This window comes from Molothrus ater, chromosome 5, assembly GCF_012460135.2.
Source record: "Molothrus ater isolate BHLD 08-10-18 breed brown headed cowbird chromosome 5, BPBGC_Mater_1.1, whole genome shotgun sequence".
Classification (NCBI taxonomy): Eukaryota; Metazoa; Chordata; class Aves; order Passeriformes; family Icteridae; genus Molothrus; species Molothrus ater.
The window spans coordinates 47,731,405-47,758,341 of NC_050482.2; the positions used below are offsets into that span (position 1 = coordinate 47,731,405).

The window sequence follows — 26,937 nt, forward strand, 5'->3', positions numbered from 1 at the left end:
GTGAGGAATGTGAGAGAGGTGGCTTTCAGCTCAAGAAATGTGGCTCATAAAGACAGGGCTGCCATCTCCCTTCAGAGTCAATCCTCAGCAGTGTCCCCATGCCCTCAGCACAGGACTCTCTCAACCCTTCACCTGGTGAGCCATGGTGATTGAGACACTGGGACAGACCCAGGATAAGCCATAGAGGCTTTGCCATATCTCTCAGGATGGGAGAGGTCGGTCCACACCCCCACCTCTGGAGATAGATGACATATGAAAGGTGTGTTCAGCTTCTCATTCCTACCATTGCTCCTTTTCCTTTAGTTTAGCTTGCATCTAAAATGATACAATGAAAAGAAAAAACACTCTTATTGATACTAAGTGCACCAGGAAAGCTGTCACTACAACTGCAGGGATGGGAAACCCTAGGCTATTCCAGCTTTACACCTGTGCTAGTATCTCTCTCTTTCACACAGAGGCACACACACACGTACACGCACATCTCAGCTTTGTACATCTTCAGTCTTCAGCACAAGTTTCTGTGCTCTCTGGCATTTATTCAAGCACATCCCTTCCCAGGAAGACAAGCTGTGTACTTCCTCTGTACATTCAATAGTAAATATACACATGTATTTCCAATGGGTGCATACACCCTCCTCCCATTTTCACATGTGCAAGGAGGCATTGAAACAGTCCACCAGCACCACTACCACCACCACACTCACCCTTCTATGGCATTTCTTTTTTCCTTTCCACCATTGGCAGAGGGCACCCTATTCTTTTTCTTCCAACCTGCTGGCCAAGTGTAGAGAGAGCAGAAGGATTAAGCTCCTTCTTTCTCTCCCGTCCTTGCTGAAAGGACATGCCAAAATGGGTTTGGTGTCCCCTGAAGTGACAGTGAAAAAACTCCCCACCTTTCCCTACTCTTAAGCTCTGTTCTACTGTGTTTGTTCTCCAGACACCTCATAGGATACTGGGTTTATTTTGCCTTCTTCATAGACATTTCAAGTATAAAGTTATTGTAGATACTCGCAGATAGGCAAACCCATACTATATACTGCTCCCACTCTTGAAGAATGTCAGAACTAGTGAGCAGCTCACAGCTAACGAACCAACCCTGTTCCTCTTTCCTCAAATCCTTCTTATTTCTGTGCAAACCAGCATCTTTTGTCTAAGTTTGGGAAACCAACCCTGGAGTCAGGGAGGCTCAAACTCCTACTCCACTTCTTTTCTCTCTCTCCCACTGGTCTGCCATAGATTCAATGGCTCTAATAGCCATAGTGAAACCACTAGCCTGACCTGCAGACAAATCTTCCCTCCCTCCCTCCACACCCCCCAGCAGACAATTCAAAATTTTAGCGTAAAATTTCTCAGCATATACGCAAATATATATATATATATATATATTTCAGCCCTAAACCCCCATAGTCTTCACAAAATAATGTAACAAGAACCTCAATATACCTAACATGTAAGTGCATCATCAAGTTAGTGTTGTTATTCTCCCTTCGCTTTCTCCACGTCAAACACCACTCTTTTCTAGGCAGTTTTAGGAACAGTTGCCTGAGCAAGCACATTTTCCTGTGTGTCCATTACACTGCTGCTGCTGCCTCTTCCTGTCACACACACACACAGAGACGTGTGCGCACATGCCTTTCCCTGCTGAGAGCCAGCAGAAGTGAACACTAAAGTCACTGCTGCTTCTCCTCAGCCCACCCCTTCCCTGCCTTTTTCTCTGCTTCCTGAAACCATGAGCAACGATATCCAACTCTGACATCACTGTAAAGTGCAATGGCCAGGAATGGAGGAGAATGGGAGGAGCGAGAACATGGAAAAAGAGATAAAACGGGAGGCTTGGGAAAGGAGGAGGAGGAGGGGAAACCAAAGAGGTGGCACTTGTCACCAGTGCTGCACTACTCACAACTCCAGTATCCCACAAACTAAGGACGACTCAGAAGAGTAGCTGATGGGATTGATCCCACCCCACCCTCCCATGCTCCACATACATCCCCAGTCCCTCCCCGCACTCTTCCCCTCTCACTCAAACGTCAGACTCAATACTGGAGAGTTTCTCATAAACATGCCCGTTGCTGGAGCCATTGAAAGCCCTGGGGTTTTTGTTGTTAGGCACACAGGGGTTGGACTGGTTCCCTATACAGATGTCCTTCTGGAAACGGGCTGGCACAGCCCCATGAAGGGCTGAGACCACCGGCTTGTTGGTGGTGACAATGGCTCGGAAGTCTGGCCTGGCTTTGGGCCCTCCTGCCACCACAGGCTGCCTGAAGAAATAAGATTTGCTGCCGTGGAGCAAGCATTGGTCATCCCCAAAAGTGGGGATGAAAGGGTTTTGGGTGACCCGGTCGGGGTAGAGCGACTTGCTGAGCATGTAGCCCCCACTGCTGCCGGGGTTGTTGTGGTGGTGGTAGCTGGTGGCGGGCACTGAGGACTTGTTGTTGGCAAAGGTGGTCTCACTGGCTGGCATCTCAAACATGTGGGCGTAGGGGCTCCCCTCCAAAAAGCGGCCCTTGTCCTTGAGGCTGACGCTGCGGGGGGCCAGGGCCGAGTCATCCTTCTGCAGGTCCACAAAGGTGTCATAGGAGTGCTGCCGGCGGAGTTTGTTGCGGTTCTTCTTCTGCACCTTAGAGGCAGAATTGGAAGGGCTCTGAGGATATTTGGAGGAGGAGGTGGCACTGGTGGCCACGGGCACAGGGGCAGGCGGCTGGTCCAGCTCTTGGAGGGAGTTGTCCTCACTGATGTCGTACAGGTTGCCTGCTTTCTTACAAGCCTCACAGCGGATGCAGGCCTGGCGGGTGGAGTTCTGCCCCACCGTTGATGGCGTGTAGTTGTGCAGCTTAGAAGGGCAACTGCGGCAGAAATTAGCCCCGCTCCGGTCCTCCCAGTCTAGATTGGTCAGGTTCTTCTCCCATGGCGCTGGGACCCCGCTCACAACGCTATGCTTGTGCTCATTGCTTCCACCAAACTCGCCTGAGCCGTGCTTGTGATGGGCCCTGTTAGTGCAGGATCCACCCCCTCCTCCTCCCGTGTCACGCTTAAAGTCATCTCCCCGTTCTTTGTAGATATCCGTCAGGTCCACGTGCTCCCAGTGCGGTGAGTTCTCCTTGGTCCGAAACTGGTCAAGGTAGAAGTCCCGCAGCCCTTCCTTGTCCCTGAAGTAGCGCTTGTGGTCAGGTGAGCGGGGTGGGCGCCGGCGGTAGGCCAGCTCTATCTCATCAAATTCCCTCCGAGACTTGGCAGAGGCTGGGCGCTTCTTCAGGCTGTCCTTGTACTGCTGCTTCCGCCTCTTGGCTGCATTGCCCTCAATGTTGCCATAGGTGACCGTGTGAGTGGAAATGTCAGAGACGTCTGAGCGGATCAGGTCATCGTGGGTCCCACTGCCCCCGTAGCGGTCACTCTTGAAGGAGAACTTGCCATAAAGGTCACCCAGCTGGCTGTGCTTGGCAGGGGGTAAGCCCAGGTCCAGGGGCTTCTTCCCGATGGAGCGCGACTGGGCGTTGAAGGGCGGGTTGTCACAGTCATAGAGCCCATCAATGGAGCTGGTGCTGCCAATGCTATGGGGGCGGTGGTGGTGGTGGTAGTGGTCCTGATACACATTGCTGTCCTTCAGCTGGAGATTGCCAAAGGTCCTTTCCACCTCACTAATGTAGTCACTAAAGAGGTTCTCCTCACAGGGGGGGTTGTTGTAGGATTTGCAGTCTGAGTGGGTGAAGCTGCGGCGGTGCTCAGAGATGTCGTAGACGGATGACTCGCGGCGGATAAAGTCCAGGGCACTCTGTGGTGAGCCATTGACCCCTGACAGGTTGGCCATGTTCTTGGCTGTCCGAAGCAGGCGGAGGATGTTGGAATGAGTGTTGTTCATAGTTGCTGTGGGGGAGTTCATTGCTGACTGGCGTTCTTCAATGGCCACGCCATGGATGCAGCTGTAGATACCCTGAAATGAGAGAAAGAAAGGAGGTGAGCAGTCCTCCAAAGAATACACAGAGGGGGACCTGAACTGACAAGCACCCTGTGCATCAAGAGTCTGTTCCTGTAGGATAGTAGGGCCTATCTGCCTTCCATCGTGAAGCACAATCAAATCAAATGAAATCAGATCTGCTGTACCCATCCTTGCTGTTCTGACCCTGTTTCTTGGCCCTCACATTTTTCTTTTCCCTCCATTCCTCTTCCTCTGCTTTGTTTCAAGTTGTATCTCCAGGATGCAGAAATGCCTGCTTGCATCTGTGAGAGTTAGTCAAATCTAGGAGGTATAACACAGAATTGCAAATGGGGACAATAATATCCTTGGGAATAAAAGAATCAAGACAAATGATTCTGTGGGGATGAGAGGATGAAAATCTGTTTTGGCCCCTGAAAATCATCTGGGCATCAGTGAATCAACAAGACAGAAGCTATCTTAAAAGGGAACAGCTTCATTTGTCATAAACTTAGCTACCTTTATCACCAGTACAGATTAGAGAAGGAAACAGAGAAAGAGCAGAACTCTAGGATAGGTATTTAGGTACTTTGCATGTGGTTGACTGAGGTACAACAGAATTCTTAATTGCATTCTGTCAAATTTAACAGTGATAACAGGCTCTAAATTGACACCCCTGAAAGCCGAAGTCCTCTATTCAGCCTCAAATCAGATAACAGAAAGGCCCAATTTCTCCACGTTCTCCACAAGCTCATTTCACCCATGACTGTTTGCAAGGGCTATCCCTAGGAACAGAACAAAAGGGGCTCCTTTATTCCCTGACCTTCCAAGTGGTGCCTGATGATTAATGTCAATTGTGAAACGGACACCATCACATCATGTTATCATGGTTTCTCAGCAGCTAGCAGATGATGAACACTTTTCAGACCTTTCACCAGCCTGGCCCAGGTCTAACAGATAACCACAGAATGAAATAATCTATTCTTAGCTTAGGGTCACCAAACACAATGCCCCATCTCATCTCCAGACTAAACCACATAAGAAACTAACAATATAGAAGAGAGGCTGAGCCCTTGCATTCTAATGGCTTTGTCATTTCTCTTGAATACGTTATGCAGCAATTATATACTCCTTGTACAATCAAAGTAACTTCTGCTACATCCGATGCTGAGCTAAAAAATGCCAAGGTTTGACCCCACTTCAGAATGGATCAGGAGAATGGACCAGTGGCTTGAAAGAAGGAAAATAAAGCTCCAAACGGGATACTTCTAGCAACACTAATAGTAGAAGATGACTCAGAAATGGCTAGAATCTGTTTTAAATGTAAATGTTGTACCCTAAGGCAGATTTGCATAAAGCAATTGCTAAGTTTATGTGGTCATCCTCTGTAAAAAGATTTCTGCATAGTTCAGGGCATAGCTTTCGGTTAAGGACTTTGACTGTCAATGAAGGCACACTTCTAGTTAACAAAAGGTCAGCTGAAAAGCTGTAATTTAGAGGACAATGTAAAACTCTTGAATTTCTAATCATGCCATCCATCATTACTTGATTACAACTCCCAACTCACTTTGGAGGAGCAAACAGTAACAGTTAACTTGTCTTTTCCTGTGTTTTCATCTCCATGTGAAATTTCCATTTCCTTTACCATAATCCAGCAGACACCAGACATGTCACAGAAAAGAACTAACATGTTTTTGCAACGTTAACAGTGCAAAGATGACACTGTGCAGACTGCCACCTGTGTATTAGACAGTCTTGGTGGATATTCCCATCTCCAGTACCTAGGACTGTGTAAATAAAGCCTCTGTTTGTCCCTGACAGTTAATGGCACTCACCCTGCTGATGGAGAAGACCACACCAGGCTTGCCAGAGCAGACACCCATGAAGCAGTGGCGGAATTGCCAGTAGAAGAGATGCTCACAGATGAAGGTGATGAGACTGAGGGCCATGGCTGCTCCCAACATGTAGAAGACACCTGCCATGTTATCTATATCCAGCTGGCTGCTCATAACCTCATTCTTCTCATTGTGACAAATGCCAGTAAGCCAGAGAGCTTCCAGCTCTTCCATCTCCCCTAGAATGACAGACAGGAGGAAAGAAACAGGTAGGATAATCCTGCAATGGCTGAAGAGCTCAAACTGGGGCATACTGAAAGCAAGATCTAACATAATTTCCAGTCTTCACGTTCTTTTTCCACATCTCCAATATCCATAAAATATCCTGACTGCCCTTCTGATGTGGGCAAGTGCCATTTGTCACAGGCAAGTCAACAGGATTTTTCCAAAGCTGATGGTAGCCATAACAAGCTGTACCACAGGACACAGCTATGATGCTTGCTGGATGTCTACACTGAGATCCTGAAACAGTTGTTCACCACATGACTGAAGACCTGGCCTCAAAAACTTCCACTTTCATTAAGTCAATGAAGGGAAAAATTAGTGACTGATAGTGGTAGACAAAAATTAATCATGTCTAGATGAAAACATTGTATGTTTCCAACTCGGAATCAAAATATTGATTTTTTTCCATCAATTTTTGTTTCCATCATATCCATAGCTCATTAAAACCAAGTGCAATGTTCCAAAAAACATTTGAGTATTTTTACTTGTTTTTCTTCCCTTCAATTTTGTCCAAATTCAACACTTACAAGGGCTTTGACCAATCAAAAATTTTAGTAATTCGTATCAGCTATGAGCAAATGTTCTGTACTCTAATTTCATACACCACTTACTACAGTTATGGTGCTTTCATGAGGGGTGAGAGAGAGGTAAACACACACACACATGCACAAATATTGGGACATTCGGAACAAACTAATTTTGCAGGATGACAAATTGTTTCATGTTTTTAAAAAGTTTATTTTTCACATTTTCAATCTCCAGTCCAGTGGCAGGGGAGAAAAATCATTACATTTAAGAAGTGTCATAACAGAGTCTTTGAAGCTTTGTGGAGAACTTATGTCCCTCTCTGCAATAATACATACTAGTATTTTTAAGAAACAGAACAATCTCTCTGTCACGTGGCCTATTTTCTGAAGTATGTCCAAGTTATGTTTTTTCCATATTTATAGTACTGTATGTTATTTTCAGATTTCAGGGGAGAAAAAGAATACTTATAAATAAAATAACCTGTGAATTTTATTTATTCATAAAAAAAGGACACAGGAAAATGTAATGTGAAATGGAAAGACAGGAAAATACTTGCTAAGAAGGAATTTATTTTCCCATGAACAGTCTTTCTTAATACTAGCATTTTCTCTGTAAATTAAGAAGTGAACTATGTAACTATAATGTTCTAATTAAAAACTCATTCCAAAATATGCTTCTGAGTCTCAAGTTTTTCTTTTTTTTTTTTTTAATTTTGTTTTGGGCTATTTTTAGGTTTTGGAAAATCTGATTTAGCTCTTTCATCCAGAAATATTTATCAATTCAGTTAGCTCTGCATGAATTGATCCTGTCTAGAGCTATAAAGTATGGAATAACCACAGACAGTCCAGTATAATTAGTGGGTTTGGTCATGGCAAAACCTCAAAGCTAGTGAAAAATTCACACCAGAGTTCTTGTTTTTACAAGATATTTTGCACATAAGATATTTTTCAAACATACATCTGATCTTGTTCTATGAAAACTTTAGTGCTTTTGGCACTAAAGGCTTTTGATGATACTGCTACCCTGCATCAATAACAAGAAAGACGTGAAATTCTCGCATTTTTGGTGTGTTGCCTCTAAAAAAACTCCATTAATAATTCCATGTTCTCAACTCACATCTGAAGCACCAGAGCTAGAAGCTTCCATTTCTTACCATGCAAAACTCAGTATTTCTTAGGAAAATTCCAGCACTTCTCTTTCTTGTCACTTACCATCTCCAAAAAGCTGTAGAATCGCCAGATCAACCTGGCGCTTCCAGCCTGAGTCCTTCTGGATGGCAATGCCATAGCCAGTGGAGGCAAACACTTTCCCACTCCCAATTGTCACCAGCTTGCAGCCTTCATCTCTGCCAGCCATGTAGTTTAGCACTGCTGCATCATAAATGAAAGCATCCAACTTCCTGCACAGAGGCAAGAAACAAGAGGGTATAGTACAGAAAACATAACATCTGCATGAAATCAAAGGTGGTTTTAGGAAGCTAAGCAAGAAATTAACCTCTTTAAGATGGACTGCAATATGTCATGTAGAATCATAGAAAGGTTTTGTTGGAAAGGATCTTAAAGACCTCTTAGTACCAACCCCCACTGCAATAATCCGCGGTTCTCTGGGCTTTGTATGGGTCCAGTCCGGCTAGCTGGAGCCCAAGCCCACACGGACCTGCATGGACTGAAGATAAAAGACGAGAAGGCTCTTCCCATGTGGAAGCGAGTGTCCTGTTTATTGGCTTGGGATGGGACACTGCTGGCCACAGCGACGCCCCAGGCAGGAAAGAGGCCGAACCTTTACCTGCAGTGGGGTTTTATCCCCCAGGGGAAAGGGGACGGGGAAAGAGGACCGTGGCCAATGGGATGCCATTGGGGAGGGGCGAGGGGAGGGGATCCATGGGGCCAGGGGTGTAGAAAGGAGTGCATGGGGAGAAACCATGGGATGAGGAAGGGGGAATAATCTAATGACATACCACACTCAGTACAAAATTCCCAGTGCAAAACAACCAACTAAATGAACTATTTAGTGCAATACAACACCCCATGACATAAGCAGGAACACCTTCCACTAGATGAGGTTGCTCAGAGCCCTATCCAGCCTGGCCTCAAACACTCCTAGGGATGGGGCATCCACAACTTCATCACCTCACAGTAAAGTGCCTCACCACCATCATGCAAAAGATTTTTTTTCCTAATATCTAATCTTTCAGATTGAAAGCATTCCCCCTTGTCCAGTCAGTACATGCATTAATTAATCCAGCTCTCTTGTAGGCTCCCTTCAGGAAGGTCACCCTAAAGTCTTCTCTTCTGAACAATCCCAATTCTCTCAGCTTTTCCTTGTAAGGAGATGTGCTCTATCCTTTTAATCATCTTGGTGGCTTCCTCTGGACTTGCTCCAGCAGGTCCATGTCCTTCCTATGCTGGAGACCTCAGAGCTGGATGCAGCACTACAGGTGGTGTCTCACCCAGTGCAGAGCAAAGGGGCAGAATCCCCTCCTTCATCCTGCTGCCCATGCTCCTTTGGATGCAGCCCAGGATACAATTGGCTTTCTGTGCTGTGAGTGCCATTGCTGAGTCGTGTCCAGCCTCTTGTCTACCTGCACTCCCAAATCCTTCTTGGCAAGGCTGCCCTTGATCCCTTCATGCCCCAGCTGGTGTTGATACCAGGGGTTGCCCCAACCCAAGGTGCAGCACCTTGCTCTGGGTCTTGTTAAATCTCATTAAATCCCCATGTGCCCACTTCCTGAGCCTGTCCAGGTCCCTCTGGATGGTATCCCATCCTTCAGGTGTCATCTTCACTTTCAGCATAGTTAGATTAAAATCTAAGCTTAAAGCTGTCTTACAGGTGAATCTGGGTTAAATGAGGATCGTCTATTTTTTTTCTGACTATGTGCTAATCATCATTTCTGATCTTAAAGGAAATTTGGAATACACACATACTGCAAGATAAAGGTGAATGAAGAGGAAGTCAAGGGGATCTATATCCTTAAGAATAGCTTATATTTCTCTACTGCCTTTCATCTCAAAAGAATCTAAAATGCCTTATAAAATGTATCAATATTAGACAGCAAAGTAGGGATTGAAGTAAGGAAAATATTTTCTCCAATTCAAATACTGGCATGACTTAGCTGAGAACAACGATTTATTTTTCAAATCAAATACAGTCAGGACATTATGTTTAACCCCTCAGTTACTGTGAAAAGTACTACCAGATCTTTACCAATGTCAACTGGCCACAAGAGCAGCTTTATAGTTTACCCTGTTGAATTGGTCTTTGTTAAAGAATTTTTAGCTGAAAATCACAACAAAAATTCTGTTTCAACACAAGAAATCCCCATTATGGACTGTGTAGAGAGCACAATGGTGTGATGAGAGCCTTTTCACACTACAACAAATTGATTTGGATGTGGGGTACAGTCTCAGGAAGCTGCATCTTCCACAAACCCAAAGACAGCAGATGAGTAAATCCTCCCACTAGATCTGAAATGAAACATTTTCTGATAAATCCTAAGATCTTCCAGTTGCACATTATCTCTCGCATACTGTGTTTACAACACACCTCCTGCACATATATTTACAGTATGGTGATTATCTCAGTTCAAGTGCTTATCTGTGAGGAAGTCTGTCCAAGGGTGAATATGAAGCCAGGATGACATCTATCACAAGTGATGACCTCTATCTCATCCATATATTTCCAGGACAGTGCATATTTATTTCCTGAATGATGACTGTCCTGGCAAATGTACCTTCCCAGGATGACATCCAACTATGGTACAGCCATTTGTAATGGGCTGCGGGCCTTTGAACCTGGCAAACAGGTTTAGGAATATTCAGTCAATCTAGTAATTAAATTGGCTAAACATCTTAATTTGTGCTTTGAAATGAACTTTCTCCTAAGAGTACAACATGAGTGTAAGCAAAAATGTTTTTTATTCACTGTGGCTGGGCTCTGACAACCAAAATGGTCAGTTCTGAGAGCAGGTCTTTAATTACAAAGGACAAAGGCTTGCAAAATGTCATTTTGAGTTAGGTCCTTTGCAGATTCACTGTTATTAAAATAGGATGAGCTATTCAAGCATGCTTTTTGCTAACGATTTTTCCCATGTCTCCAAAATTACCCAAGGAAATGCTTACATTTTTATACTTCCATATTATTCAAATAATGTTTTGTTTAGCCCTAGATACTAAAATATTCCAGAGAGTAGGCTACTTCCAAACTATTTGCTTCAAACCTACCTTCCATTATACAGTATTAGCTGGTGATACACTGGGGTGGGATTAGTCTGACAGCTTCCTGATTAACATAATCTTTTATACACAGAAGGAGGGAAAACAAAGGAATTTCCAGATGACAATGTAAGTGCTCAGAGAAAAACTTTGTCCACAGAGACCTGTGAGCTTTTCTTCTGTATGCATAAAAACCCATCAGCATGAAACATCTCGATGAAGCAAGGTCTCGGGGACCAACACACACATGGATTATGCACACAGGGATACAGGAGAGCCTCCTTTTCCTTTTTTTTTTCTTTTAATTCTTATAAACACAGCAAACCAAGAAACTTTTATACAGATATCAATAGAAAAACCTGGTAAAAAGAACCACAGAGTCACTCTCCTGTGCTCCTGTGCTGTGTGTGGTCTTGCTATACTTTTAACCATGGAATGACAATCGAGGCTCATTTTTCAAACCCTAAAACTTAAATTTTCCAGACAAGCATGCAAAAAGTCAGGTTTCTGTGGTGAGTAAGCATGCAAGAAAGCCTCACCCAGTCTTCAGCGAGAACAGAGCATCGTCCACGCCCCTCTGATTGAACTTCACCATGTAGCTGTGCATTTCAGGGTAGTTGTTGCGGATGTTCCTTTCCGTGCTGCCGTTGGGAACTGTCCCGAAGCGGAAAGGGGGTGAGAAGTCATTTGGTTTCTGGAACTGAAGAGACAGAAAAAGGAATATTTCTCACAGTCTTTCAGATGGAAGCAGTCATCTGGTTGGAAGAACATCAGAAGGTTGATCTGATTTTATTTTACTATCATGTAGAAAACATAATTGAAAAGATATTTTATTGTTTTCAAACATGAATATCTCCTATTAATGCCAAAGACCTAAGAAGTAAATCTGAGCAAGTTGTTCTTTTTCTCTACTCTGGATTAAGTGCATGAAATAGTCAGTGATCAGAGATTAAGTAGGAGGTTAGATAAAAGCAAAAAGGAAAGGGAAAATGTAACAGTGGTGCTGGAACACAGTCAAGAAACGGTTTCCAATAAAATCTATGTGATGTGCTTTTTATCCACAACTGTCATTTAGTTCCCAAGAAGTATCTTTTTCAGCTCTGCGGATGCCTTTACACTTCCTGGTCCTGACAGAGATAGAAAAGTAATTAATGAGCAGAGATGCCTCTCAGCACACCTCACACCCACTTCACCAAACAAATTATTAGCTTTCAAAGTTTTGGGCAAATGTCCCAAATAAAATGCTGTTAGTGGCTGCAAGTTACTAGTTACATTTGATGCCCAGAACAGAGCTGGCAGAACACTCCAAAGCTTTTGCTGCTCACAAGAAATACATTCATCATATCATTCCCCCACGGCTGAAAGCCCCTGAGATTTTATATGCCACTTGCTTAACTCAAGTCATAATCAATGATCTCTGGGATTTTATGAGGAGTAAAATTTAGACTGTCAATTATCAAGACTGCTTAAAACCCCTAGAACCAGCAGATGAGAAGGAGCACAGAATTATAAACTAGGAACTGAATAAGCAGTAAAGAAAAAGATGCAAAGGTAGGTTAAATGGAAGGAAGCCTCCTCCTCTCTGGATATATCAAGCAGTAGCTTGCCTGGTGTTATTTCTTGGGTCCCAAATGTGACTGTGTATTTCTATGATCCTGAGAAGCACAGGCTGTTGTTAGACAACAGGCTAATGGTCACACCAAAACCATTTAAGAGAGGGAGGGCACCTGGTTCATGAATACGTGCAATCATGCACTGCCACCTTCTACAGGCCTGCAATCCACAGATAGTTCTAGCTTAAAACACGTGCAGATGAGCCTTGTTCTTAAGCTCTACTTAAAGCCATTTTGGAACTTGGTCAGCTCAGCTGAGGAGGCCAGAGCCCCCACAGCAGTGTGTCTTGTTCACATCTCAGCCATGAGGACAGCTAGAAGCTGGGTCTGTGGGTAGATTACACACTGCTCACTTGTTTCTGTGTATCAGCCAACTCATCTCCAGTTAGGATGGCAAAAGGGGCTAACTTGCATGCGCATGTGAGTGTGGGAGAGAGAACACGTGTCCTACTGCTTTAAGCCAATAAAAAACATTGGGGCTGTTTTTCTGAACTCAGGCTAGTGCATCACCAACAAAACAGAAGTTTCACACAGCATAAAACAGACTGTAAGGTGTCTCTTAGAACTCGGTCACACCCTCTAGGGAGGAAGAAAACTCGCAGCTATCAAAGACTGTAATGAAAGCAAACTTTGATGGGAGAAAAATCACCGCAGCATGCTAAAATTATTCTTTTTTACTAAGCTGATTAAAGCAGCAGCCTAGGGGACCCATCACAAGGAGGGCACTGCCATGCCAGACACAAAGAAACACAGTCTCTCCCCTGACATGCTAAACCAGAAGATTGCAGCATGGGCAACTTGCCTTCCCAGAAGCTGCAGAACCCCACCTTAAAGGCATACAGGACATTCCCATTCCCACAGAGCCCTCTGACAGAGTACAGCCAACAGGAGAAGCATCAGGCAGGCCTGACCAGCATTTGTGTGGCTGAGTTTTGGCAAGTCCATTTTATACTTCCACCCTCCATTCCCAGTCATACAATCTCTACTTTTGTCTGCTTCCATCATGGTGCCTACAAACTGGAGTAAGAAGGATTACAAAGGCAGGCATTTCCCTGTGAGAAGGGAAATAATCCCAGCTCTGAACTATCTTTTGTTCCCACACTGTTCCAGAGCCCATAATAGCAGCCACAGGTGAAAGGCTCCAGAATCTCCTGGGCAATCAATAAATAAATGAAAACATTTCTCTTGTAAGAAATTACTGTTTCTGGCTACAGGAAAAGCACACTTCTAGAGAAAGAGGTCAGGTTGATGACTTCTTCAAATTCACATACTACTCATTCACTCACCAGTCCTTACCTCCTGCTGATTCCTTAGTCAGAACAGATCTTCAAATGCAAATAACTCTCCACACACCAACATGCACACACACTTCTTCAGCAATAGCTTGGTGAGCAGAAAGACAGGAAATTATATGAAAGGATCCATATGGGGCCCACACCAGACAGTTTTAGCTTGAGTGCCCAAGAGGAACACAGATCCCCAGCTAACCTAGCTTAATGTTTACAAAGCTGAAAGTAACCAATGTCCAGCTGACTCCACAGTCCATGCAGCCAGAGATAAGCAGCTACTTCTCCCTATTTGAGAAATAATAGCGTAGATGCATGGAGCTTTCTGATAGGAGATAGCAGTTCAAAAATCCCCATGTGTGTTTCTTGGCAGTAAGTGGGCACAGCTCAGCCCAAGGATGAAGGGATCTCCAGTGAGGTCTCCAGAGTCAAAAACTATTGCATCATTCTGAACTAACTTCTGTCCCACACAGCTCATCCTGAGGGAACAAGAAGACGTGTGAGCCTTCCCAGGAAGTTCATGGGACAGATGGGGAAGGAGTGTGTCCTTTTCTGCCAACACAGTAGAGGAATGTGTGGAGGAACTGGAGATGATCTGTAAGGAGGAAAGTTAATTGACAGATTGTCAAAGAGTTCAGTAAGGAAAGCCACTTGTTTGATTTCTCCCAGGGGCTGGGACCGTGAGCCTGGATCATAAGTATCATCCCCAGGGAAGCAGGGCTCTTTGGCAGACGGGTCTGTAGGGAGTCTGAGACACGAGGGAGGAGCTGATGCACAATGCAGGGGCCATTACATGGAGAAAGCCTGTGCAGAGATAATCTCAATGCTGCAGTGAACATTGACAAAGGACGTAACCACAGATATGAACAGAAAGGGTCAGAATGTAGAATTAGAGAACTGTCCCATTATTTAATGCAAAAATTTCTCCTGTCAGAGCTTTAAGTCACAACAACTCCACTCCAGGCATCTGCGAAGGGGAGTCCTGTGAGGTTCTGGCAAAAAAAAATGCAGTGGTAATAGGGGAAGGGAAGATACGCAACTACACCAGTTGCTGAGAACCAGCTGTACAGGGTCCACATTTGTAGGAGCCCCACATTATACTTGCCTGCAGCAGGAGACCTGTCCTGCTGCCCAGCTCTACCTGCCTCAAGGGGTGACTGCCTGTGAGGAACCAGCTCAGCTCACTGCAGTCCTGCACCCAAAGAGCCCCAGACAGAGATGTATCCCACTTGCATCCTCCCACTCATTCACCATGGAACCTCTGCTGGGAGATGCTCCCCTGTTATGTACCCAAGGTGGTGTGCACATCCTCTTACCCCTGAAAGAAGTCCCCCTTGCTTCACATCAGTTGTGAAGGTGGATACTAGAGATGGGGGTGGAAAGCAGGCACCGAGGATGCCTGAAGGGCTGCAGTAGCTCTGGAACATGAGATATCTATGTTTAGAGCCCAGTGGCTGCCTGCCTCTTCAACCCCTCACTCCACAAACTGAAATCAAGGAGCATTAAGTGCAAAGCAGACCTCGGCTTTGCAAAAGTAACCTCTCTGAGTCAGAGAGCAGATATCTTCCTCCTCTGGAGAGCAATAAACACACAGGCTGGAAGCTGTTAGCACATTCAGAGGGGAGAGCTCCTTTGCCACTCCTCTCCCCATCTCTCCACGAGAGCTGTCGACAGCGGCAGTGAAAGCGGGTTGAAGTGGCTCGGCTGGCAGAGCTGTTTCATTAGCAATTTGGAGCCGTGCCGTGCAGAAAGCAGCATTGTTCTCAGATGTTCAGATATCAATCTGCATAATGAAACAGGTGATAGGAGCTCTTCCCATTCATGCAGCAGCAAATGGAGGGGATTTAGAGATGAGGGGAAGGGGTTATGTCTAATTGGCGACAATTAATTTGATGAGAATTTTTTTTTCAATATATTGTCTATCACCAAATGGATCCAGAAAAGCACATCTGCACTTATTTATCTGCCTCATGTAGGCCCTGTTTACACTGTAAAGTGTTTGCCAATAGCATTGAAAGCAGTTTCCCAAACTCAGCAAGCTCTTGCTACAAAGAGTCTCTTTTTTATCAGCCGATCTACTTTTACACTGCTGAAAAAAAGCCCAGATCAATGCACTGCTGAATAACATAATGAGCTGGCAGAACTTGGTGCAAGGGTGGGTGTGTGGGTGTGTGGGTGTAGTGCTTTACCCTTATACAGCTTCTCTGGGAGGGCTCCTTACACTCTGTAAGGCCCTGATGACCAGTTAAAGTTTTCTACCACAGGAAGCTCCACAGCTCTGACCCATCAAACTGAGAGCCACAAATTCAGCTCCTCTGCTAGCTGCAAGTCCAAAAGAGCTTAAGCCCATGTTAGATACTTTTGAGCTCGCTTCATTTACCCAAAAGTAAGTGCCAAGCTGAGATGCCTAGGGAATTTCACCCTGGGAACAGGTCTCTCATAGTCCCTGTGTCAAATTTGCCCACCACCTGAGGGTAGTTTGGACACTCCAGTACACCTAAAATAGCCCTAGACATCTACATCAGCCCAAATGAATCTAGCCACTGGGCCATTCAGCTCTCAGGGCATCTCCCACCAAAAGCACAGGGAGCCAACCACTATGGGTAGCAACAAGCCTGAAGTGCCCACCACCCTCCTAATGTAAAACTTCTTTGCATTGCCCAAACATCCTTGATTGTCTCCTCTTGTTCTGGTTCAGCTGTATGTCACTGCAGTCAGCTTGCCCCTTTCTTCATTGCCTGAAAATCCAACCAGGCTGTTTGCACAAGAGCTTCCTTCAGAACCTTAAAAATTGAAGAGTGGGTCAGTGGTTTCCAGGTCTAACTCTGAGGTAGCTCTATGCCTGTACTTAAGTCCTGATAGGTTACACATGTCCACAGCAGCATGTCTTGCCATAGCTGCCTTCTGTGTCCTCTGTTTTCAGCTAGGAAATAAATTCCATCACAGCTAATGGACAACTCTCAAAGAGAAAAAGCTTGTTTTATTCTTATCCCCAAAATACATAATTTTTGTCCTCAAGCTGCACCATAAACAATGTCACAGAATCCCAAACCTGGATTTGACCCTGAGAAGATGCCTCTTCCACCTCTGTCTCTCCAGTGAGTCTCTCCTGGGCATCACCATTCCTGACAGCTCTTAATCCAGTCCACTGCGGAAGATGGCTGGAGACTCCTCCATTCCCTGGACATTGCCCACCAGAGCTTTACTACCGGAAAGTTCTTCCAAGTATCTGAACTAAAGTCTTCCAGCTGCAAATACAACTGCAATATTTTCTGTTATCTTGTCCGTGGGCAGGGAAATCCAAATAGTTTCTTCTTCTCTGAAGGTGAATTTTATGTTTTTGAAGACCATTGTGCTGCTGCTTCTCCATGTTCTTTGACTGCAGCTAAAGAAGCCCAGTTTCTTTAGTCTTTCTTTGCAAGCTGTGGACCTGCAACCATTCTTGCTGTTGTCCTTTGGCTGTATCCTGTAGGTCTTTCCTTGACTTACCTTTGGTTGGTGAACATATATGTTCACCAATCAAGAACAGATCTGATCCCCATATCAAGAACCATATCTTGATGGTTCCACCATATCAAGAACAATCTGATCAAAACCCAAAGATGCTGAGAGAATATTACACTAAAAAAGCTTGCAGCAAGGCAACACAAACAATGCTAATCAGAGTTCATGCTTATTATTCCTCTTCTCAGGGCCTCTCTGTATTATATCATGTTTTGTCGATCCTTCATTTTCAGCTTGCAAATTCTTCAAAGCTGCAACTCTGTCCTGATCTGCATTCAGGTAGTGACCAGTTTGTTTCTGGAATGTCAATCAACACTGCCAGCACCATTTTCAGAGCTTTTACTGTATTCTCTTCTTTCTGCAGCTTGGATTGTGCACGTAGGCACATCCACAAACCCATGCTCCCAGTCCCCTGTCCTGCTAGAGGAGGTGCTCTACAGATTTTGAGCACAGAACTTGCTACTGCTGGTGGATTGGTGTTGTAGGCACTGTAAAATTGACAAAATTGCGTCCCTGCTAGGAGTGGACTAGCTGTGCCAGCCCAACAGCATAGGCAGAAAATCATACTGCAAACCTAAATCTTAGCACTGGTACAAGTCTGTGAGGAGAGCAGACTAAAGTGACTGTGCTGCTTATTCTCTATTATTAATGACTCTCTTGTACAGATACTTCTTGAGATTCATTCCTTAAGCATCCCTCTCCTCTGTGCACAGTCATGTAGTTTTGACATTACAGACATTTTTTATTTCCAAGGTGGAACTCTCAGCCATTTCCAAGTGACTACGAGTTTTCAGATCATCCTTTTACCCTGGCTCTTTTTAGTTCCCTCCTGCATTCTGTCACAATAACATTCTCTGCCTCTTCAGCAGTGGCTGGGACTCCTCACAGCTCTGAATCCAGTTGCCACATCAACTCTTCCTGAAACCCCAGTTTCTTGTCTTTGCTAGTCAAACAAAACATCTTGATGCATAAACAAACAAAAAAAGGAAGCTAAAAAAAAGGGGACCAAACAGCACCAAATCAAATATGTCAATTGTGGCAGGGCATAAAATTTCCCTGTCCTCCCTCAGACTTTGACTTTGTGGTTTATCTTATTATTCAGTACCCAGTGATGTTTCAAATTCTCCGTCTTGCTTTGCATAGTGCTTTCACCCATGAATTGTTCTAGATAAGTCCAAGAAAGGAGTTATCAGTTAGTGCAGCTGACTGCAGTGAAGTTGGCAAAGAATTCTATTAAAGTCCCTTTTAAAGGAAGATGTAGTGTGGGTCAGACCCACAAACAAGAAAGAAAAATATCTGTGAATGTCTGTTGGTGAAAAATGGACATGTGCGGGTCAGGAAAGGGAACAGAGCAACCTGGTGACAATGCAGAGGTGAGGGGGGGCAGGTGAAAGCAAAAGAAAAGACTTCAAATATAGCAACTTTAAAAATAGTTGTCCTTGCAAAATAACTGAGATGAAAGCAGAGATCCAATTGGTGGAAGAAGCCTCCATCACATGCAGTTATTGCCAGAGCAGTGCACACAGTCGGACCGTGTAGCCTCTTTGCAAGCTGGATTGCCATGTACAGACCTGCTCTGTTCCACTCCTGCACCCTGGGCAGAGCAGCATCACCCCAAACAGACAGCATGTCAGGGATCCCACATCCTCCATGGACACACCTGCTTGTGCCTGCTGCCACCACGCTGCCTTTGTGCTGACCCAGGCCTGAGGGGCCACTGCAGGATCCCACATCACCTACAGACAGAGCCCACCCACCACCAGCACACCACAGCCTTCTGGGTGGGGCAAGTGCGTGAACATTGCACAGGCTCTGTGAAGTTTCTCCACCTGACAGGTAATATTAAAGCCTTAAATATTCCTCAGGACACATTTGGCAGTATATAGGCTTCAAGTCACTGTTAGGTGTCCCTCAAGCTTGACCAGAAATCTGCAGTGGAATCACTGAGCGTCACCAGTCAGAGCCAAAAGCTGCTTGCACAGCTGCAGTGTTTGTATGTATGGTATCATACCATAGCTATGGTATCACAGTCATAGCTGTTGCAATGAAGGGTGCTATGAAATCATAGCTACGGTGCACTTAACTTTGGTTGCATGCATGTTGAGGATGGAGATCATCTGTTTATCCAGCATCAAATCATGCCATGTATCTAATTCTTGAAAGTCAGCTTCCTTGGAAGCTAAACACAATGGGACAAAGGGTATCTACTGAATAATCCCAGGCAAACACAAAAGAGAAATTTGTGAGGCAGAAAGATGCCACTTACTACACTCATGTTAATATCATTAGGAGTGTAGATGTTCATTCAGAGGGAGAAAATTAACTGATTAAAAAGACCTTGAGAGGAGAAGTGACAGCTAAGTACAGGGGAATTTGAAATCTGCTTTGTTTGCGCATGAGACAGCTGGTTAACAAATTACAAAACACTCTGAAAAATTCAGAGGATGTAGTTTGGTGGGGAAGCAATTCCATTTTTCACCCATTTTCATGAACAAAGGAAGGTCAGATCCTCCTGTCTTCTGAATACTAAGAGTAGCCATCCTACTATTATGTGGGTACTATCCACTGGGCAGCAGGGTGAAACCCTGCACAAGCCTGGCAAACCTCCAAAAGACTTCACAGGGGCCATAATTTTCATCCAAGCAATTTTAAAAGCTTAGTAATTACATTAGTGCAATTTCTTAAGCACATCTGTAGGGCAGAGATGCAAAGCAAAACAGCAGAGCACTTCAGACAGGGCAGCACCTTCCCAGAGCTGGGAGATAATGCCTTCCTTTAACCTTCTGATGAAAACTGCCTCCTACCTGCAAGTGAAAGACAGAGAAAGGAAAGCCACATCACTCCCATGTGAGTCCTGGGGCACTGAGCTATACCTGGAGTAAACAAGTCTACTGGGCCACCCAGATAATGGGGATGTTTGACCTTGAGTAGCCAAAGGCCTGGGAGAAGCAGGGCAATAAAGTAAAGTAAAGCATGCAGTGAAGTAAAAATGCCTGGAAAGATACAATCTGCTAAATATTTATCAAGTATATGTATGTGCATATAACTCCAAATGTCATGGTCACTAGGCATCAGGTATGAAAGCGTGTGGATACAGCTGTTGTGGTTTTTTGTTTTGGTTTTTTTTTTTTAATCCTGTAGATCTCATACTCTCATCCCTTCCTCATCCCTTCCCCACCAGTAATTCAGCCCTGATCATTCAGCTGAAGGAGGCCAGCTCTCATCTCTCAGGCTGCCAAATTTTGGTGGCAGGGCCATTGTCTTTTATTTGACTGTAAAGTGCCAAGTACATTTATGGCACCACATAAATAATAAATAAAAATATTCATTGTTTTCCTCTCCCCTGACTTATACTGATGTGAGAAGCAGGACAATCCTTTACTTCCCTCTCTCACTCTCCCCCTTACGTAATTCTCCAAAGACAGCTTTTCCAGACTGCCAAGCAATTAGCACAGAAGCAACCAAATTTAACCACTCCCTCCAAAGGGGATAGCTCCAAAAGCTGCTGAAAAGGAAGATGAAAAGAAAGGGTCAGTGGTGGCCAAGGCCTGGAAAAGGCCAGGGTGCTGTGGAGGGGAAATCCAAAAGCTGCAAGCTAAGGACAACGCCATGGCCCCATCCCCAAAGTCCCTCATCCTACAACTCTCATCTGTACCTCCAACAAAACCAGGAGTTTGCATTTCTTCCTTTCCAGCAAGGATGAACTAAGCTGACAGTCTGACTCTGAGTATCCCCTCCCCTCTCATCATACCTGCTTAAGTTCCCAACTAAACTGCATTTTAACTCTCAGAAATCCTAAATAGTCCCATTAGAAGATTTTACTGTCATTAAATAATAGAATGGGGTGGAAGGGACTTTAAAGATAATCTAACCCCAATTCTCATGCCATGGGCAGGGACACCTTTCACTAGACCAGTCGCTTGGAGCCCCATCCAACCTGTTTTGAACAGTTCCCCAACTTCTCTGGGCACTCCTTCCAGTGCATCACCACCATCACAGCAAAGAATTTTTTCCCTAATACTTAATTTAAACCTATTCTCTTTCAGTTTGAAGCCCTTACCCATTGTCCTGTCATTACATGCTCTTGTTAGAAAGTCTCTCTCCATCTTTCTTGTATGTTCCCTTCAGCTAGTGGAAGGCCACAATTAAGTCACCCTGAAGCCTTCCCTTTTCCAGGCTGGACAATCCCAGTTCTCTCAGCTTTTCCTTGTAAGGAGAGATGCTCCATCCCTTTAATAATTTTGGTGGCCTCCTCTGGACTTACTCTAGCAGGTCCATGTTCTTTTTGTTCAGAAGACAACACCTCAGAGCTGGATGCAGCACTACAGGTGGTGTCTCACCAGTGCAGAGCAAAGGGGCAGAATCCCCTCCTTCATCCTCTGCCCATGCTCCTTTGGATGCAGCCCAGGATACAATTGGCTTTCTGTGCTGTGAGTGCCATTGCTGAGTTGTGTCCAGCCTCTTGTCCACCTGCACTCCCAAATCCTTCTTGGCAAGGCTGCCCTTGATCCCTTCAACCCCCAGTCATTTTTTATACCAGGGAAGTCCCTACAGATGAACAGAAAAAGAGAGAATCATGCGAGACCAAGTGAAGGCTAAAGCACACTGCAGCCTCCTTGTTGCTCTGCACTGTACAGTGCTGAGATGAAGAAAAAGAGGGAGAATGACAAAGAACTAGGACTGAAGCAGGGGGAAAACAAAACATGTTTGAAGACCCACTGACTTTAAACATTTATAGTCTTAAAATCTACTGAATCACATTTTAGCATACAGGCACAGAGGTTTGTTCCAAAGATCTCAGAAAGCATAAAAATTATCCCAATACAAAGACTGCAGAATGTCTAAAAATCTATGATAAACACACCCATCTGCAACTGCAAAAAATTATCTAAGATTATATTTATGTATACAATAAATGTGTCACAAATTAGAAAAATCTATTACTAACATATGATCAGCTGTAGCTATTTAATAGCTATTTATTAATAAAAAACTTTTAGCATAATATGTAATTACACATAGTACACATGCATTATGTGTGTTTACACATAATATATAGCTACACTATATAATATTTTAAAATACTTCTTACTATAGCACCTGATGATTTACAAGGACATGCAGAGAAACAATCAGATTTTAAGCCATAATATTTCAGACTATTAGCACTCTGGGTTTGTTACACTTCACTATGAACCAGTGTTTCTTTTATTAAGCACTGTAGTTGATACCACTGTTATTGATAAAGGTCATATTTAAGCAAAAGGCACAGTTCAACTCATTTAGAGGGAGATGTACTGCTAGGGAAGCACTGTGGAAAGAAATTCAACTCTACCCCATGACATAAGGTCTGGAGATTCAAGAACCTCTTTATTATGGGGAGGTTTTTTTGTCAAGTAAGGTGCATCATATTTACGCATTTTGGAAAAGGTTATGATTTATCACAAGAGGACAGGATTGGAAGTGGCATGGTCCTTCTTCTGTCTGCCTAACTCATATCTCCACAAAGGTGTCCTGACAATAAAAATCATTCTGCTGTTGAAAGATGACGTACTTTCTGGCTTTGGACACTGCCACATAAAACTTCCTTTGTATCCTGCTGAAATGTGTGGAAGTACCACAAATGTCAGTTAACACTAAATATTTAATCCTGTGGAAGATTTGTACTGCCTCCAAATCATCCAGTTAGACAATCTTCCCCTTGTAGAGCTCACAAGGCACAAGACTGACCCTCACTTTAGTCCCCTTAAAAAACGTCTAGCTGAAGGTGTCTGCTCTGCATTTTCCCTGGACTTCTCCAGAACAGGTATTTGTTGTACAAAAGCTGCAAGCTCGAGGAAGCATTTAACTTCAATCATGTGAATAATAGCCCATTGACTTTAATGTCACCACTCATGAGCACAAAGTTAAGCACACGCTTAAGTCTGGGATCCTTGCATATCTGGGATCCTTGTATAATTTCGATTTTACGTGTCACAAAGTACAATGTGGGAAATAATTCATTTTTCAGTTTCACAGCCAAGCATCTATTACTGCCAGAAAAGAGCAGATTCTTTTCTTTCTGTAGGTTTTTCAGTGTCTTTCTGTAGGTTTTTCAGTGAGGCTTTTGTTTTGTATCAACCTGAAATGTTCCATTCACCTCAGATCTACCTATGTTGTTTTGTCTTCCAATTATCTCTGTCCGTCCCCTTCCTTGGTTACAGAAAAAAAAGAAATCTTTTTTCCACTTTTTTCCCCCTTAAATGTAGGTCAGTTTTATGAGTAGTGCCTTTAGAAAATGACAGGTCAAAATACATGTCAGAAATATCAATTTTGTATAAAGTGTACTAAAATGAGCTATTTTGGAAAATATCAGAAATTCCATCTGCCTTCTTCTACTCTCCTCAAGTTTTTTTTTCATAAAAATACTGCCCAGTTTTAACTTCAAAACCTACCTTTCAAGAAAAGAAATAAACTCATATCTATTGAAAAAATAACTGACCCATGCTGCATTTGTCTCAACATTGCATTAACATCTTGAAAAGCAAATAAGTCAAATGCGTGTGAAATTTCAGCAATCTATATTAATTTGCAGGCATGCAGAAATCAATTTCTCTTCTTTTCATGTCAATTACAAATTACCATTTTGATACTTTATTAACTTCTTTGGCATTTCCAACTAATTTACAGGAAAGGATACTATTTTTTTATTATTATTAACCTACTGCCTTCTAAATCACTTTATTTAAATGCCCTGCTGGCTGTCCACATTTGCTTTTATTCTATTACTACTTTATATGAATGGAAATTACGTATAGCTATTAGATTACTTGACACATTAGTTCATTTTATATAATCTTTCCTGTATTTATTGCCTTCGTCAGACCAAAATACCGCAGGCGCTTGTTTCTCTAATGTGTCTGAGGCTCTCCCGCTAATGGAAATTGCGTTATATCTTCTGATTGCACTCAGATGAAACCCAGACCCAGGAGCTGACTGATATTCTGCAACAGGCCCTCTCACCATCGGGGCTTTCGCAGGGCTCAGGGCAGCAGCAGCAGCCCCCAGGTGGATCCTGGATGGATGCAGCCCAGCAGCACGAGCAGAGATGCTCCAGCTGGGCTTGCTGGGAGCTGGCACAGCCACTGTGGCACTGCCCCTGCCAGGACCACCTCCAGCCCCTCTGCTGCACAGGGTGGACCAGTGGAGGTGGAAGGTGCTGCTTCGGCTCCTGCGCAGGAGCAAAGTGGTTCAGCGTGCCACGGGCCCAGGGAGCTGGAAAGGAGATGCTGTCAACATTAGGACTTTTCCTGCAGAGCTGACGAGGCCAGCGCTGCTCTCAGGCAGGAGCAGGTTTCTCCCCCCTCAAACTGCCCATGGCTGCCCCAGAGTTAAGAGCTAAAGCTTGATGTATGATTTAGCAGATCGCAAGGTTAACATGAGGGAACTAACAGCCATCATAAGGTGGGTTCCTGCACCAACTCTGGCACCTGTTTTGAGCCAGCTATGCTCAAAGGGTGGCATTCAGCAAGGTCAGCATCACCTGGGACAGAGTGGCAGAGGTCCCTACATTCATACAGGGAGCCTTCAGACACCCTCAGTTCAACCTGGTACCCTGGGACAGAGGCATCCACTCCAGCCCAGCTCAGAGAGACATGCTCAAGCATCCACAGAACCACAGTGGGGGTGTGACTTTAGTCATTGTATTGCATGCCATTAGGAAGTAAATGCTGGGGCACAGCCAAGACATCATCCAAGAGACATCCACCATCCTGAGCCATCTAGAGCATTTCAGTCTGCTTTTCTGGGGAAGTGGCATGCCAGCAGCTGTAGGCATCTCTTGCAGTGGTTCTTCCCAGGCAAAACCTAAGGAAGAGGGTCCAAGGAGACGCTCAGGATTGCTGTTGCGGAGTGTAGCCAGTCTGACCTTGGCAAGTGCACGCCAGCCAAGTACAGGAATGGATTTTGTGAGTACATCTGGCATTTAGGCTGCTCTACAGTGTCAGTGGGACACCTTCCCCAGGTACTGTCGAACTACAGAGACGTCTGCATGCAGATCTGGGTCTAGGCAAGTACGAACAAGATCATTTTGTTACTGTCACTTTGCCGATTGGCTTGGATTACATCATCTGCTGAGTCCTTGTGCTGGACACAGGTGCCCTTACCAGCTGATGGAGAAGGCCAGGAGACCAATCTGCCTGACTTTTGCTGTGGACACCAGATCATACATTTGGGATAAAAGAGATTGGAAGCGTCAATCTTTCCCCTTGGAAAACAGTCTTTCCCACCTGGCTTTGAACAGTGACTGCCTCTTTTGAAAGTCTGAAACTGGCTTTAAGCAGACAAGAGAAGTGAGGTAGAACACAGTGCACCTCCATGTGCCCTGGATGTGGCTGTGCCCTTCATCCTGGCCAAGCAGTGCACTGAGAGGGTCAGTGAGTTGCAAGAAGGCTTCAGAAAAGGGTAAAGATGAGATTCAGAAGAGTGAATTCCTCCCAGACCAGGGGATCTGTGACAAATGTCTGGATGACTGCTCACAAATCCTACAGGGCCCTTTGCATATTCACAGAGTAAAATCCATAAGCCCAGTAGATCAAGCTCATTCACTCACTTTATTTTGGATGGAGTTAGTCCCACCTGCCTTTATTGCCCAAAGGCAGCTGTTGGCCTTCAGTTTCACCAGCCAATTTGAATTTGATTCCAGATGCTCTGGTAGGTTGTAATCTTACCCAAATATTGCGCTTGCACTAGCAGCTATGTTTGAGGCATACCACAATCCTCTATGTAGTATAGCCTTTCTCTTCCCCAAGGAAAAAAGCACATATGCTTTAGCATAGCAAAAGTAAATACAGGTACATTGGCAGAGAAGTAGAAAAAAATGAGAAAAAAATGGCCTCAATCCAATACACACAGGTGGCCCTACAGTGAAATCAACTAAAACAGGCCTAGAAATTTGTATTCAAAGGCTCTGTGAAGTTCCAGGAGTCACTGCTTTCAAGTGATATTTCATGCACATATCTCCGCAGCTATGAAGAATATCTTCAAAAACGTGAGAATGAAAGCATGTTCTCTCCATGAGCCTAGGCACAGCCTGAAACAATAGATCACAGGTACAAACTATCCCATTTAGCTCAGATAGTTGAAAACCTAATGATGACAAACTAATGTTACCTCTGATAGGGCTGGCTGGTTTTGAACAGTATCTTTCAATCTGAAGGTTAGAGCTTTCTAAGGAGTCTCTGCAACAATCTCCACCTGACAGGAAAGCATCTTCCCCTCCACCCCATCCTCAACACAGCACATTGCAAATGAGGAGACAATGTGAAACAAATTGAGGTCAAAATGAAAACAAATAACAGGAGCACTTCTGCATGGATTGTATTATTCTGTGCCATGTTTCATTCCAGGAAAAAAAAAAAAAAAAACCAACCAAAAACCAAACAATAAAATGAGTAAGAAAAGCTCCTATGGTTAATCCATCACAGGATTTCCAGCCTGCTGAACAGGACACCATATACACAGGAGGCCTGGCCACAAATTATTTCTAGACTGTCATGATGGACACAAGAGTCAGTAACTACAACCAACCCAGCAGCCACAACTGACACTTGCAGTCCCCCTCTTGCTGCTATCCCCAGTAGCAATGTGTGCAACCCGTTGCTATTTGGCTGCCCTGCAGTGGCATAACCCCTTAAGCAGCCCCAGTGACTGAGTAACAAGCTCAGCATGGGAAATTGAGCCTTACAATACTCAATTCCTTGTGAGTAGCCTCACCAGAAAACAAAA

The 26,937-nt window shown here is 44.3% G+C and overlaps 1 protein-coding gene across 2 annotated transcripts in view; it reads right to left on the reverse strand.

Moving 5' to 3' along the window:
• Positions 1–487: 487 nt before the first annotated feature.
• The window catches only part of GRIN2B (glutamate ionotropic receptor NMDA type subunit 2B), a 207,158-nt gene continuing 180,708 nt past the window's right edge, over positions 488–26,937 (reverse strand). For both annotated transcript variants that reach the window (XM_036400362.2, XM_036400363.2), the window contains exons 11-14: positions 11,309–11,469; positions 7,770–7,957; positions 5,746–5,984; positions 488–3,928 (exon numbers count right to left, since the gene is read on the reverse strand). In XM_036400362.2, coding sequence (XP_036256255.1) covers positions 2,021–3,928; positions 5,746–5,984; positions 7,770–7,957; positions 11,309–11,469 — 2,496 coding nt within the window. In that variant the 3' untranslated portion in view covers positions 488–2,020. The remainder of the gene's footprint in view (positions 3,929–5,745; positions 5,985–7,769; positions 7,958–11,308; positions 11,470–26,937) is intronic.